The sequence below is a fragment of the Pleurodeles waltl genome, chromosome 3_1 (genome assembly GCF_031143425.1).
Source record: "Pleurodeles waltl isolate 20211129_DDA chromosome 3_1, aPleWal1.hap1.20221129, whole genome shotgun sequence".
Lineage (NCBI taxonomy): Eukaryota > Metazoa > Chordata > Amphibia > Caudata > Salamandridae > Pleurodeles > Pleurodeles waltl.
In genome coordinates, this window is record NC_090440.1 from 839,223,905 (window position 1) to 839,238,397 (window position 14,493).

A 14,493-nucleotide genomic window follows, 5' to 3' on the forward strand; every position below is an offset into this window, starting at 1 on the left:
CTTTCAAAATGCTTCCATGAAGCCTCCTAGTTCTATTAGAAATGGTCGAACCTTTCGGCATTGGCAGGTGACTGTTCACACCAGCTAGAGTCCCAGGTTTTGACATTACTTTCGGCCCAATTTCTGACCATGCCCTCAGTTTCTGGTTTCCTGACAGTAGCAGTTCCTCTTTTGACCTTAAATTTGAAGCTGTCTGAAGCAGAAGAAGAGTAACAGAGTTTGGGTGCCCTGCACAATAAAGAACCTCCTACACCATTTACCATTTTAGTATAATTTGCAGATTGAACACTAGTATTGGAAGTAATTCGACATTAGGTCTGTAGTAAATTAAAGTTAATTCAACAGGTATTAATTATTGATCTGGTATTATTTTGTAGAAAGTTCAGTCCTGCACTTGAAATTTTTCTATAGATTTATTATTGATAATTCCAAGTTAAAAAACTTAAAGTTCCATCCTAATTTCATAAATTTGTACCTGGACTTAATTTCATCAAAAAAATGGGCAACTTGTGTTTCTTGGAAGAATCAGATTCATCTGGCCCACTTTATATAAATCTGCAGTTATATCATTTTTCATCCTACAAGCATATTAACTTTCCTTAATTCACTAATCTATAATAGAGTATCAGTGTGAAAATTACAGTTCTTGAACATTAGTTCTTAGTAACCAAACATTCTGGTCAATCCCATCACAAAGATTTTACGTGGTTGGCAGCACCACTTCAGCGTAACCGCAAGCGATTCCAGTTTGACATGTGGCAGACCAGCCTCCTTATCTCATCCAGATCTCACACTTGTGACTGATGTGACTCACCTTGGCTGTCATGGCGGTCAGTTGATTCTGGTCGAGCAGAGGCATCATATCAATCTTCTGGGGGTGCATACCATCTAGCTAGTCCTCGAGGCCTTTCTGGGTTTCATCATTGGTAGTTGTATCCAGATCCTGATAGATGACATGGCCACCATGTTTTACTGCACAAGCGGTGTTGTGTGGAGTCTCGTTCTGGAAGCTCTGCGACTGTCTAGTTACTCATGTGATTTCTCTGATGGTCGGTCAGTTAGCTAGCTTTCTGAGAATCAGACACATCATCAGGCATCATCTTGCCAACCGTAAGCTGTGTCTTCATCCGGAGTTGGCACAGAATGTCTTTGCCCAATGGAGTGTCTGAGGTAGATATGTTGGTGTACACCAAAAGCAGCACAGTGTCTTGCCATTTGCACCTTGCAGTTTCCTTCTTGATCTTCCCTAGGAGATGCTTTCCACCTTCAGAGAGACTTCTTTGCGTGTTTCTGCCTATACTGCTCATCCAGAGGAAGGTCAAGTGGGACAGAGTGCAGCTCATTGTGGTAGCCCCTTAAAGTCTGGTATTAGAACCTCCTGATTTGGAACACATATCCTCCACTTTGACTCCTTTCAAGGAGGACCTCTTGTCCCAGTAGAAGAGCTAGATCCTGCACCCGAACATCCGCATACTACACTTCCATGTTTGGAGACTGAGCAGAACCAGTTAAGTGGTTTTGTTTTATGGGTAGAGATGGTTGATGTGATCCTTGCTACTCAACGCTAATCCACCAACCCTGTCTATTCTGGCCATTGGACTACATTTGTGTCCTTATGTGAGGGCCAACAGGTTGATCCTGTTCAAGCCAACTTGTTTGATGTCCTTTTGGTCATTTTATGTCTGGCCTGGCAGGGCTTGACCTTTCTGCATTTGTGTCACCAGCTTTCATTATTCATTTGTGATGTGTTGTTTGAAAGGGCTTACTATATGTAAATGCCATGGTAAGACCCTAATTTGTTGTTTCTTTCAGGATGTGCACACCTTTTTGGAGGCAATGCACAGTTGTTTACTGGGGATTATTAAATCTTAAAATAATTTTCCTTATTGTGATAACTCCTGGACATTGCGACAGTAAACTGCAGGTGCTTTCATGCTTTCTTTCATCTGTCACATACAACCTTCTTTTGTCAGATGTTGGTGCTTACAACTATCACATCCTTTCTTCCATATGTGGTGTTGCCTTTCCATTTGGGCAGTCCATCAAGCTCCCTGCATTTTTCTTTCCACGACATCCCTCTAAGGAGGAGGAAAGGCTACACCTTGACACAGGCTGGCTCCTAAGCGGGCCCTTATTTTCTACTTTGATTGAACTAAAGAACTCCAGTTGGACAACTAACTCTTTGTTGGATTCACTAGCACAAAGAAAAGAAGGCCTTCCAAAAACCGGCCTTCTCACAGTGGATTGACCTTTGTATCAAGAGCCAAGTAGGAGCGTCTTGAAGATCCTTTTGGGCCACCAGAGCAAAGGTTGACACTGTGGCATTTTCTATTGATGCTTTGGTGTTAGATATCTGCCAAGCTGCTGCATGGGTGACCATCCACACCAGGTACCATTGCTTTGATTCCCAGATCCCAGGCAAAGCCATTTTTCTGCTGGGTCCAATAGAACCTTCTTGTATAAAGTCAGCTCATGAGGCCCATCTCCTTTTTGCTGTTACTGTTTTGGTATTGATTCGAAAGGTGAGGAATTGGAGCTTAGAGGTTTGCATCAGAAGAGCAAGTTACCTTCTGTACTGCTTTTTCCAGTGGATGCTCTGCTTAACTGCAGATTTCTCACTGCCCACCTCTCTATTCTTTGGAGTGGCCTTCCCGTTATTAATAATGTCACAAATCAGGCATTGTAGACTATTTCCTGAGTTGTCAATTGCTAGGCATCTGTGGGTGCAGAAGGTGTGAAAGAGAAATGACTTTAGCTTGCAGGGTGGTACCTCCATGCTGGCAGAAGTTTTCAGATCCCCAATGGCTCCTGGCAAGTGTGGAATCTGCAGGTACACTATCCACACCAAAATGAGGCTTACTGAAAATAAGTAACTTGATTATTTGTTCCTTCTGAGTTATTTTATGGAGACTACAATGATTGCACAGTTTACTTTTAAAGTTTTTTTTTTTTAAGTTAAAATTTTTATGTTGATCTTACCTTTTACATATAATTTCTAACTCTTCCATATCTTTTTGTTTTTCGAAGGTTTAAACACACGTTAAATTTATACTTTTGTATTTCTCAAATGTACTCTAGTTTTTTAGAGAGTCTTAATATTTAACCCTTTTTAAGTTTAATAGCATATATGTATTTTTTCCTTAAAAAAAAGACTGGTTAAATGTTTTGATCTTCAACTCTGTAAGTAAGCCCAAAATGTTTTTAGCAAATTCCAACATGTTGAGAAACTCTTAACACTTTGTCTAAATAAATCAGTGACGTTTACACAGATCCTAAAAGCTGACTGACAGTTGCAAGTTCTGCAATGTTTTTCACACTTACTGTCAACTTTTAAAAAAGAAGCCTCTGAATACTTAAGATATCTTAACAAGTGCAACCATAAATAGCCCACTGCAAGTATGTTTCTTTAAATTAAGTTCCAAATTTGCAGGTTTAAACCACAGAAAATACATTCTGTGTAGAAAACAAGGTTTATTGACTACTGCTGAATTTCAAAACAACTGTTGTCTCTTATGAGACTTTCATAATACAGTAGGCCTCTGGACACTGTTCTGCACTTGAAAAACAATATCTTATTCCCGATTTAAGTGAGCAAAATGAAGCTACAACTGAATATTCAATCATCAGGATTTAAGCACAAGAAGGAGGTCTGCATTGAAATGAGATGGGTCCTCTTGTTAAACACACCAGTCCTTGAGGAATTATTTCTAGACTTATTTTGTGCTTTGTACTTGGTTATTCGATTTCTAAATATAAAGTTAAGTCCGAGATGGACTGCTTCTTTGGTAGAGGGGTGGTATGGTCAAAGTTATTTGTATGTGAGTAATCATCTGCAAAAGACACTTGTGAGATAGAGGTTAATAGAATTAAATACTATTCAGAAGAAACCCTAGTGGTTAAGCAGAATTAGCTCAAGCATTCCATCAATCATTTTCTGAACTTCTTTAAGTGGTAAGCGCTCACTGTGCCTAGGAACGTAAGCCCCACCCACCAACGAGGTCCTGTAAGGCTGAAAGTGAAGAGTTTGCTTTTATGTCTGTACAGATAGATGGGATAGGGCAATTCACACTGGACTGCTAATTTGGATAAAGACAGATGTGCATGAGGTTATATTCTTCTTTCTGTAATGGCAGAGGCAATCTGAAAAGGAAGATAGCCAGAAGAAATCCCACTGGTTGAGTATTGACTCAAAATTTCCATCTGTCACTTTTTGTAATAACTAGCTTTTATCTGAATTATTGTAACCTTTTATGTGCTGAATAAAGGTGCAGAAATGAGATACAACCTTCATACGCTGAGACAGGTTGTCCTCAGACGCATGGGATGTCTACACATGGAATGCCTACTTTCTGATAGACTGGGCCAAAAGACATGTTAGAACACCTAATTCGATGCCAGACTTTACTGAAATTGTTTTAACGTTATGTACATCGACTTCTTTGCTAACTAGCCATTTAAACCATGTGCATTCTTGATGATAGATGTATCTTAGCTGAGGTGTTTAGTTTTCTCTTTTGTATCTGCCCTTTTTCTGCACTGTTGAAAGTTTCAAGTCTGTATGACTTATTTTACTATTTCATGTTTATATTCAGTATATTTATCAAAGATCTAGATCTAACCAAATGAATGCACTAAATGAGATAGATATGCCATTAATCTCAGATTCCGAATTAAAATATCTGTATCATTTTGAATCATGGTTGTATAACAAAAATACAACTATTATAGCCTGTAACTAATCCATTCTTTCTTGGCAGAGAAGTCTTATTGCTGCTTTTGTGTGATTCAGATCCTCCAACTCTCCTGGAAACTAGCAGGTATGCCATTTGTTAACACCTTTTGAGCATATTATTTGTTGCATGAAATAACACTTATATGGTTTGCAAACAGGTCAATGACCATTTCATTGATTTATTAACTGGGAACTACTTTATGCAAAAGGTTTCCTGTTTTCAGATGTCACTGCTACTCTATTACCCACATCTTGCAGCTTTGAAGATGTACATCATGGGCAAGTCTTACCTTTGTCTTGTATTTGCCAGAAAATGTTGTGATATTCAGCTGCCTCTGCTTTGGCTTTACAATATGATTTACAGATGTTTTTGATGTCCATCAGATGAGGCGATAGTCTGTGGGAAAGAAGCCTCAATTCAAAGGGGCATTATTCTATTGGGGAGTCAGAGACTAGAAATTGATCTATTTAATCTATCTAAAGTAAACTATGTATATGACTGATTGAGAAATAGCATTAGCCAAAGAGAATTGAATGCATATGCAACATCAGATGTTTTAAGAACAATGCTAGGAGATAACTGTTGCACTGTGCCTGCAGTATTGTTGAAATCGTTTTAAGTCTCGCAACTAAAAATATATGACTGATAAGATCTGACTGCACTGTTCTAAATTCCTTCATATTCTTCATTTAAATGATGTTCCGGAAAATTGCACCTGCTATTGGAAAAGCTGTTTATTGTATATGATATGACATTTTCCTATTATTAAAATATTATTCCTGTTACATGCAAGGGTTCTAGTTATGGATACACAGTCACTTTCCCGCTGGATGTACCTTTCTGGGGACTATTAACTTGAATTGGATACATTTTTATGTATTCTGGTTTATTGCATGTAGGAAATATTATAGTTATGCTGCCTAGTGATGTTTGTGGAGGTCAATTTAAAGGGTTCCTCAAACCCTTTTAGTTCTCAGCCTCTCTTGGGTGTGACTCCTAATTTCCTAACTCCTTCAGTTACCACCCAACTACCTTTTTAAGGCTTATAATGGTGTATGGAAGTGAGTTATTGAATGTCACAAGTGTAGTCAGGAAAATATGTGGATGCAGGAAATAATGCAAAGCTATAAATGACCGAAAAATCAGTTTAGATTAAAGCAGCACATGGAAAAGTGTGATCTCAAAAGGCTGCAAAGGACTACTAACATTTAGGGAGTGGGACAAGGGCAGGTCTGTTAACTAGTTACTTGTCAAAGTATTAGATAGCTGTAAATAAAAGATTTCGAACATCAGGTGAGATTTAATGTACAATTATAGCTTTATAAATGTATGTGAAAAGAAGTCCAAATCAGTGAAACCAACCATTTCAGCCTTTGGCCACAAAACAATTTATGTTCTGAAACGTTTTGCAACAGCTTTACAGAGTTACTATCAGAAAGTATGTTCCTCTATTGACCAGAGCCAACTAGAAACATATTTCTGAAACAAGCATTTCAGAAAATTAGAATAGACATAAACCTTCCGGTGCAGCTTATGATCTATCACATTTGAAAAGATGTAGGCGTATTTAACTTTTACTCTAAAAAAGAACGAAATCTCAAACAGTTTGATTAGATTTCCAAAAAAGGATATAAATGGGCAGCACATAGAGGATACAATTATCATCCTTCAGCAATAGATGGACAGAACCATTTGATAGATTCCCTTGCTGCCACTCTTTCCGAGCTCAATTAGATAATGGCACCTGCGAAAACTAACTCAAATTTTAAAGGCTCTCTAGAGTGAGTAGATAAGCCAGATTGAAACACTCTAATCAGTCTAAACTCATGTTACACATAACGTTGGGCCTGATTTAGATCTTGACGGAGGGAATACTCCATCACAAATGTGACGGATATTCGCCTGCTGCATTATGATCTTCATAGGCTATAATGAGATCGTAATATGGCGGAGGAGATATCGGTCACGTTTGTGACGGAGTATTTCTCTCTGCCAAGATCTGAATCAGGCCCTTTATCTCTTAGGCGTCTGCCAAAGGCTTCAGAATAGATTATGTGAACTACTACTGATTGAAGAAAGCCTTGCTAGACCCTGAGGTCTATCCAGCAGTCTCTGGTCACTCAGAGACTTTGCTCTTGAAGGGTTAGCTAATTACACCCTGGTTTGATTTAGAGTTGATGAACAGTAATCGGGGAAAATCTTGAAATTTAATCTGGGGGATTGTGGACACCACACCTCTAATTTAGAGAAGGAATTCAGTTGGAGAATGTCTACTTTCTTTTGAACATGCTTTTAGATTTTATGCCTTAAATGACAGTTTCTTCAAATATTGCAGCAGTATATACCCCTTTTTATGGGCGAGTGCAAAGCGCTCTGTCCATAAAGTGATCTCTCTTTGGGATTCAAACTGTGCCCAGGTCACGTCAGTCTCTTTCATTGGTTCCTGGGCCTGCTCCTTAAAATCTGCTTGCTTTCATTTGTGAAAGGCATGCATACGTCATGCCTTTTCTGGTGTTAAGCCCACCTACACAGCACTGGTAAACTACAAAAAACATACGAGGCTCGATGTTTTGAGCCTGGGGTCCCTACTACTTTATCTGTTCATTTTCCCTGCAGCGCGATCGCGGCTCAGTTTTTCCGTTTTCAATTGCAGCGCGACATTTTCTTTTAATGTGTGTGGCAAGAAAAGTTAGGTTAGGAGTTTACAACACAAATAGCTCCAACTCGAGCAAATGCGAGCCCTGTTGCATTGAAAATGCTTGTTTCTCTTGGAAGGAATGCAGTGTTAGATTATTAGTTTACTTCTTCAGAACTGTTTGTATATCTGAAAGCCATAAACATGAGCAATGAAAGTGATCACTTACCACAATTACTTACAATTGGTAATTTCAACATTCAATCCCTCAGCCTTAGGTGGGCTTTGAGGTTGGTTTTGAGGGCCTAAAAAGAGCAGAAATGGCTCCTATGTTGGTCTCTGGAGTGCCACATTTGTAGTTATTTCATTGCTCTCACAATTAAAAAAAAAAAGGGAAAAAAGCGCAGGGAAGCAATATGGAGAATACAGGGGGAAGGGATAGGAGGGAGAGCAAGAAAGCATATACACTCCTGTGTAATGCTGAAAGAAAAAGTAGCTTCCTGTTGTTAGCTGTGGAAGAGTACAAATCATTCAGTCTAAAGAATCGTAAACAAACTATGCTCCAGGTAGGAGACAAACACAAGAAGAGGAAGAAAAGAAATGAAAAAGAAGTGAGCAAATGAGGTTGACAAGAAAACTAACCAATTATAAGCAACGTGTTAACTTGAAGATTACTCTAAGTATTGGTATTGTACTCAATATGCCTTTCGACAACAGACAGCTGAAGATGTCTATATGTGAGACCTAAAAAGCAGAAAGCGTCTGAAAACTTAGAAAATCCCATAAAAGAGCTCTTTGGCAAGCAAAGAAAGTCCAGAAAGATAAAGACTAGCTGAACGTATCTGAGATCTGTACTTCCAATAACCCAAGGACATTTTGGGCCTAATATGTTGAAAAAAAATAGATGCCCTAAGATAAATAAAATAATGTCAGAGTCAAAGTTGGATGTCTCGTATTAGGTTACTTTATGTCAGCAGCTTGCCCAGTTTTGTTAATTTGAAGGACTAATGAGAGTGAGCTTCAGTATGATCAAACACAAATTATAGAGGTAATCCAAAAAGGCAGCGTGGATGGAACACAGCATTTAAATTGTCTGCCTAATCTGCTGAGTATGAACCTTAGATTTGGAGTGATACGCTTACTCTTTTATGTTCTGACTGTATGCAAACTGGAATCATTTCTGACTCCTAGCAGGTTCAGTATTGCATCTGATCGACACAAAAGCTGACTGAATTGTTAGATGTTGAGGCAAAGTATTTTACCAAAAGTCTGCAAAGCGAGTTAGAAGATTCACAGTTCTGTCAGCGCTGGTTCGAAGTTGGAAAAAGAACATTCTTCTTTGCTTGTTTTGTAGTGATCAAATTGCTGTGTTGATAGACGACTGCTTTGATCTGGTCGTCAGCCCCAAACAACAATTGTTGCACGGTATTTCATTGCTGTATTAAAAAACACAATAGAAAAACAGTGAATAGAGGAATTGTTTCACTAAGAATTCCCACCAAAAGCGGTTTAAAGCTACTGTGTGTTATGACACTACTTTTGTTTAATCTTTTTATTGCTGATTTGAACAATAAACTGCATTAGGAACACGTTTCCCCATAAAAATTGAGGCTCTAATAAGTCCCTTTGTTACAGTAGGCTGATGACATTGTGCTGATAGACAGAATTGGGAAAGGTATAGAGACACTAAGTGATTCGCATAGCCAATTATATGATCAGTAATCTAAAAGTGTCTTGTTATTTTGGGAAGAAAAGTTATTAAATCTGTGTTACAGCGCCTAAACAGTAAGTTTGATAAGGCGACACATTATAAATATTTATGAATTTTGTTTAATGAAGAAAGGGGCCTTTCCAACAACCATCTTTTGTCTTTAAATCTAAAAGTCAGCACATTCAGTATTGCCATTGGAGCCTTAGCAGTGGCATTATTAAACCCTTCATTAGAGCCCCTTGTGGTAGCAATTAAAGGAAAGCTATTCCCAGCTTACAGATAGAGACTTCAAGGACAACTATCAAACTTTATTGATGTAGCCCAAAGTAACCCCTACTGAGGCCTGTTTGAGTTGCGAGGATCAACTTTGTATGTCCAAATAAAACTGCAGTTTTGACAACAAATAGTGCCTTTCAATCTGTTTCTTTTTATGAAAGAAGGTATGGTTTTGGCAAAAAGACAAGCCTATGTAGGTTCTGAGCTCTTGCAAGGAGAAGCTTATCCAGCTTTATTTGTGTCAGTCTTTTCAAGGAAGCCTTAAGTGCAAGTTAACTAACTACTGATACAGTTTAATTCCCACATCCAAAATTGAAGACATGCTCTAACTCAGTCTCCCAGAGATCTAATAAAGGGAGTCTTTTGGGAGTACTGTTTGCACATACTTAGGTTTGATTGAAGAACAAAGGAAATGGCTCCTTGCATTGTTTACTCAATTTAACATTCATACACATCCAGAGGGGATTATTGTTTTGTCTCCAAGTGGGACATCTTGAAGTGGTCACAGAATTTATCTAATTTTTAGACAGAGTACAAAAAAAAAGTTTTAAGCCAAGAGATTAAACCACTGTCAAACCATTATCCTCTGTGCTACTGGGATTAATAGATATTTTACATTTTTTAACGTCAAAGAGGTGGGGCTAATTGTTGACTAATGACTTTCTTTAAAACCTTGTGGACATGAGTAACAGTTCTGTGGATATTATTACTCAGAAAAGTGGAATGCCGTCAACCTCTTCAGTGAACAAAATGAAGATCTGACAGCACAACACCAAGCCAGCTTCAATTCTTACACCTTCCCCTTCCTGTAGAAATCTGCAGCGGTCAGCCTTCAAAGACCCATCTTTCCCAGATCTCGCTGAAGTACTCAACTCCCAATAAAATCACGTCTTATGAAGATGATACCTTACCATCGTCCTTCATCAAAGCTCTCTCTGGGGCTGCTTTCTTCCCCCTACGTATCAACATATTCCTCACTGAAGGTATCTTCCCAAAAGCTCTCAACAAAGGCCAGATTCTCCCACTCCTAAAGAAACCTGCACTAGACCCTGATGAACTTGCCAACTATTGGCCCCTCACCCATTCGTCGGAAAGATAATTGAGAAAACAGTTATGTTCAACTCAACTCCAAGGTCATATAAATGCTAACGATCTCCTGCACAACTACCAGTCTGGCTTCAAATCAGGGTGCAGCACGGAGACTCCTATCTTACAGATTGCAAGTGATGCCCTCTTGGCCACAGAAAAAGATGACCCCTACCGTCTGATATTGCTGGACCTCTCAGCTATCCTTGACTGAGACAGCCAATCTACCCTTACATGGAGTCCTGAATGGGATTTGCCAGTAGAGTCCTTCACTGGTTACCACTGTGCCTTCCGAACGGACACCAGTTTGTTCAGCTGAGCACCTCCAGGTCACAAAAGATTAATATCACCTGTGGAGTCCACTAGGGCTCCATTCTGGCTCCTGTCATGTTTACCATTTACATGGAGCTGGTTGGTGCTCTTCTCACAGAAGATTCACTGTATGCTAATGTTACACAACTGTCATTGAAAGGCTTCTCTCTGCTTTAAACATGCAAATACCTCAAACACTGATTGCACATCATCCAGATGTCTACTGCCTACCTGAAGCGCAACCAAACCAATTCCTGTTATTTGCCAAGAACAATAAACAAGACATAGAAAAAACGTGGCCCAGTGACATGAACCTTGACAGCTTCGACTTTCACCGAATGCAAAGCCACTTTGATTCTCCCAGGGCGCCAACCTCTTCCTCTAGGATCACTTTCTAAAACACCAAAGACAGCCTGGTACCAGGTGTGTATTTTATAGAAAGTCAAACCATTCCTTCTAGAAAATGACTTCAGAACTGCTGATCAAGCTCTTATACTTTTGCATCCTGATAGTGGTAATACACCGCTCTGTGGTCTCCTGGACTCTACACTGGCACCTAATTGGGGTTTCCCACATGGTTCTGCACACCTCATCCATGGCCAAAAGAAATATGATGTCATCACCTCCTTCCTGGTGGAACTACATTGGCTCCTGTTGCTGGCCAGCGCTATTTTCAAAACCAGCCACATCAGTTACAAAGCTGTCACAAACAGCACCCACGCTTACCTCGCAGACAACCTCACCATCTCTAGTGCCTCTCTGCATACCTGCAGCACGGACATGATCAGACTGCTGACTAAGAAGTGAAAAAAACCCAAAAAACTGCAGTATAAGGAACAGCAGGATATTGAACAGCATCCCAGAACCATCAGGATTACCTCATTGCTGCTCCAATTTTGGAGAGAGTTGAAGGATCATCTCTTTAAGGAAGACTAGCTCACAACGCATTAAATATCCACAATCCACTTCCTTTCCTCTTCCACGTTGCCTTTATGCTTGCCGCACAGCACTCTGCTAGCTTATGGCTAGGATCGCTCTATACATATGCATACATACATAACCGCATTAGTTCCTAAGGTCACCAGGTTATCAACTTTTTATTTTGCATTCTGTATATAAGGGCCTTATTGTTACTATCTTAAAGAATTCAGAATTTGAATTGCTGCCTAATATTGCTTGTTTTCATTATGCATGTTTTATGTTTTATTGCTTTGCATTTCTTTTAACCTGTCAATAAATAAACAAGTTAAAACCGGCTGTTATGTCGTAATCCACACAAAGTATTGTTTTCCAAGTCGATGTTTATTCTCATATAAGAGCAAACAGTACAACCAGCATTTCTCACCAGCTTCCTCTCTACCTCCTCGCCACTTCTCAACTGCCAATTACAGAGCACAGTTGCTCCCTGCATTCTACATTCTAGTACTGCCAACATTCCCTTCATACATAACACATCATCCTTTTCACAAAATGTAAACATTAAACAGAATGAAACTTATAAAAAGTGTTATAACATTAAAAAGGAAAATACAAACTAATACTATTACAATGGAAAACTGTCTAAAATATAACCTTGTAACCATACTGGAGGTTTCCTTTCCCCCCTGACATTCCTGGTTGAGTTACAAGCAGGAAGAGATTTGTCACTTTCTTCCATGTTTTCTACCAGATCATTTAATTCATTAGGTGATTCCTCCATATCAACACAAGGATGATCTTGAGAGGTTACTTTGTTAGGTGATTCCTCCATACCAACACAAGATGATCTTGAGTAGTATCACCATATGTATCTGAGTCTACTTTACTTTCCATCCCTTCCTCAATACCATCATATAACATTGTACATTGTGCCGAGCACTTAGATGTTGCAGTGCATTTTGCTAATCTTTTCAGATTCCACACCTTCTCAACAACTGAACAAACAACATTATTCAAAAACTTCAATAACCTCCATTTTCATAAAATTTGCCTTCACCTTTTCTAATTTTACCAGGTTTCTTTACTCTTACCCACTGACCTACATTCATTACACATTCCTTCGTGCCATGTTTAGTGTCATACCACAATTTACTCTTGAATTGTGATGATTCAGTCCTATTCTGATTTTTTTTCTGCTGACCAATACACAATATTAGGTTTAAATAACCAACCAGGGGTATTTGGTCCTAGAATTTCTCCCTTGCATCAAGACGAAAGGTAAATAACCATTAGTATCATTAATAGACATCCTGTAAGCCCAAACCATTTTCTCCACTTGAACTTCCCAATTACCACTTTTGGTAGAATACTCAATGGTAATTTTTATGACTATTAAAATGCTCAACTATGCCATTACAGTTGGGATTGTATAACTAAGTGGTTCTGTGCCTGATCCCAAACTTGTTGAAGTACTCTTTAGTTTTGTTAGAAGTGAATTGTACACCATTATCACTTAACACGTTAGTTGGTATACCTTTTATTAAAAATGTTTGATCTAAAAACTGCAACATCACCTCAGTATCTATTTTCTCTACTACCTTGAAGCTAGGCCATCTAGAAAGCATGTCAATAAGCACCAATATGTACTTGTATTCAATACCTATTGGACCCGTGACATCAATGACAACACTCTCCCAAGGAGATTTGGGATTTACAACTTCACCATAAGGAGATTTAATAGTAACCAATGACTTGTCAGCTGTTTTACATACTTCACAAGCTCAAACAAATTGTTTCACGTCCCCATCAACCCCAGGCCAACAAAACAATGTTTTGATCGTCTGTTTGGATTTCACAGTACCAAAATGTCCTTCATGACATAACTCTAAAATTTACTTTTTAAGTTTCCTTGGAGGAATTACCCTTTCACTTCTCCAGATATTCTCATTTTCCACTTTGAGTTCAAACCTAACTTCGCAATAGGGTTTCACTGCACTTGGTACACGTGTTACCATAGTCTTGAACAAATGCCAGCTTATCATTATTCCAGATGTCATCTTCACATGCTTCCATTTGTTTAGGCATGCTAGATAAAAAACTACCATTACATTTTTCTTTCCAGTAACAAACTCAACTTTATACAAATAATCCATTATTTTGATTGATAGTCTGGCCACCCTGCAGAGGTTTTACACGTTTTTAATTACTGAGTATTTCTCCTCAGTGGGAGATAATGACCTTGAAGCATAAACGATAATGACTTCTGAACCTTTGTCATCCAAATGAGACAACACAGCTTAGAACTTTAGTGTGTTGTTGTTATACTGTGTAAATTCGGGTCAAAACTCTTAAGGGAAGCAACATTAACTACACAATTTTTGATATCATGAAAATCAGTATCACATTCTGATGACCACTCAAACCTATTCCTATTTTTTAGCAATTGTCTGTTATACGTTCTTGCAGCAAAATTAGGGATATACTTGGAAATAAATTCAGCTAACCCCAAGAAAGATCTAACGTCATCTTTACAATTTGGAGCAGGTGCATGACTGATGGCATTCACTAGTGTTGGTTTGGGTTTAATGACATTGCAATCTATAATATGACCTAAATATGTGACACTGTTGTCATCGTCAAAGAATTATGTATTTTTCATATTGCCCAATAAGAGTTGCATTAACCGTTGAAAGACCGCTGCCACAATGCTAAACCAAATGGTGTTCTCTTAAATTAGAAACAGCCCTGCAGCTTTATTAATGCTGTTTATTGCTTACTGTCTTCTGCAAGTGGAATTTGATGATACACTGCAGATAAATCTA

General features: G+C 38.6%; 1 protein-coding gene across 1 annotated transcript in view; it reads left to right on the forward strand.

The window, feature by feature from the left end:
- The window catches only part of SAAL1 (serum amyloid A like 1), a 222,266-nt gene that overhangs the window by 88,693 nt on the left and 119,080 nt on the right, over positions 1-14,493 (forward strand). Inside the window, exon 7 of the mRNA XM_069223754.1 lies at positions 4,758-4,817. Within this exon, the coding sequence (XP_069079855.1) occupies positions 4,758-4,817 (60 nt within the window). The remainder of the gene's footprint in view (positions 1-4,757; positions 4,818-14,493) is intronic.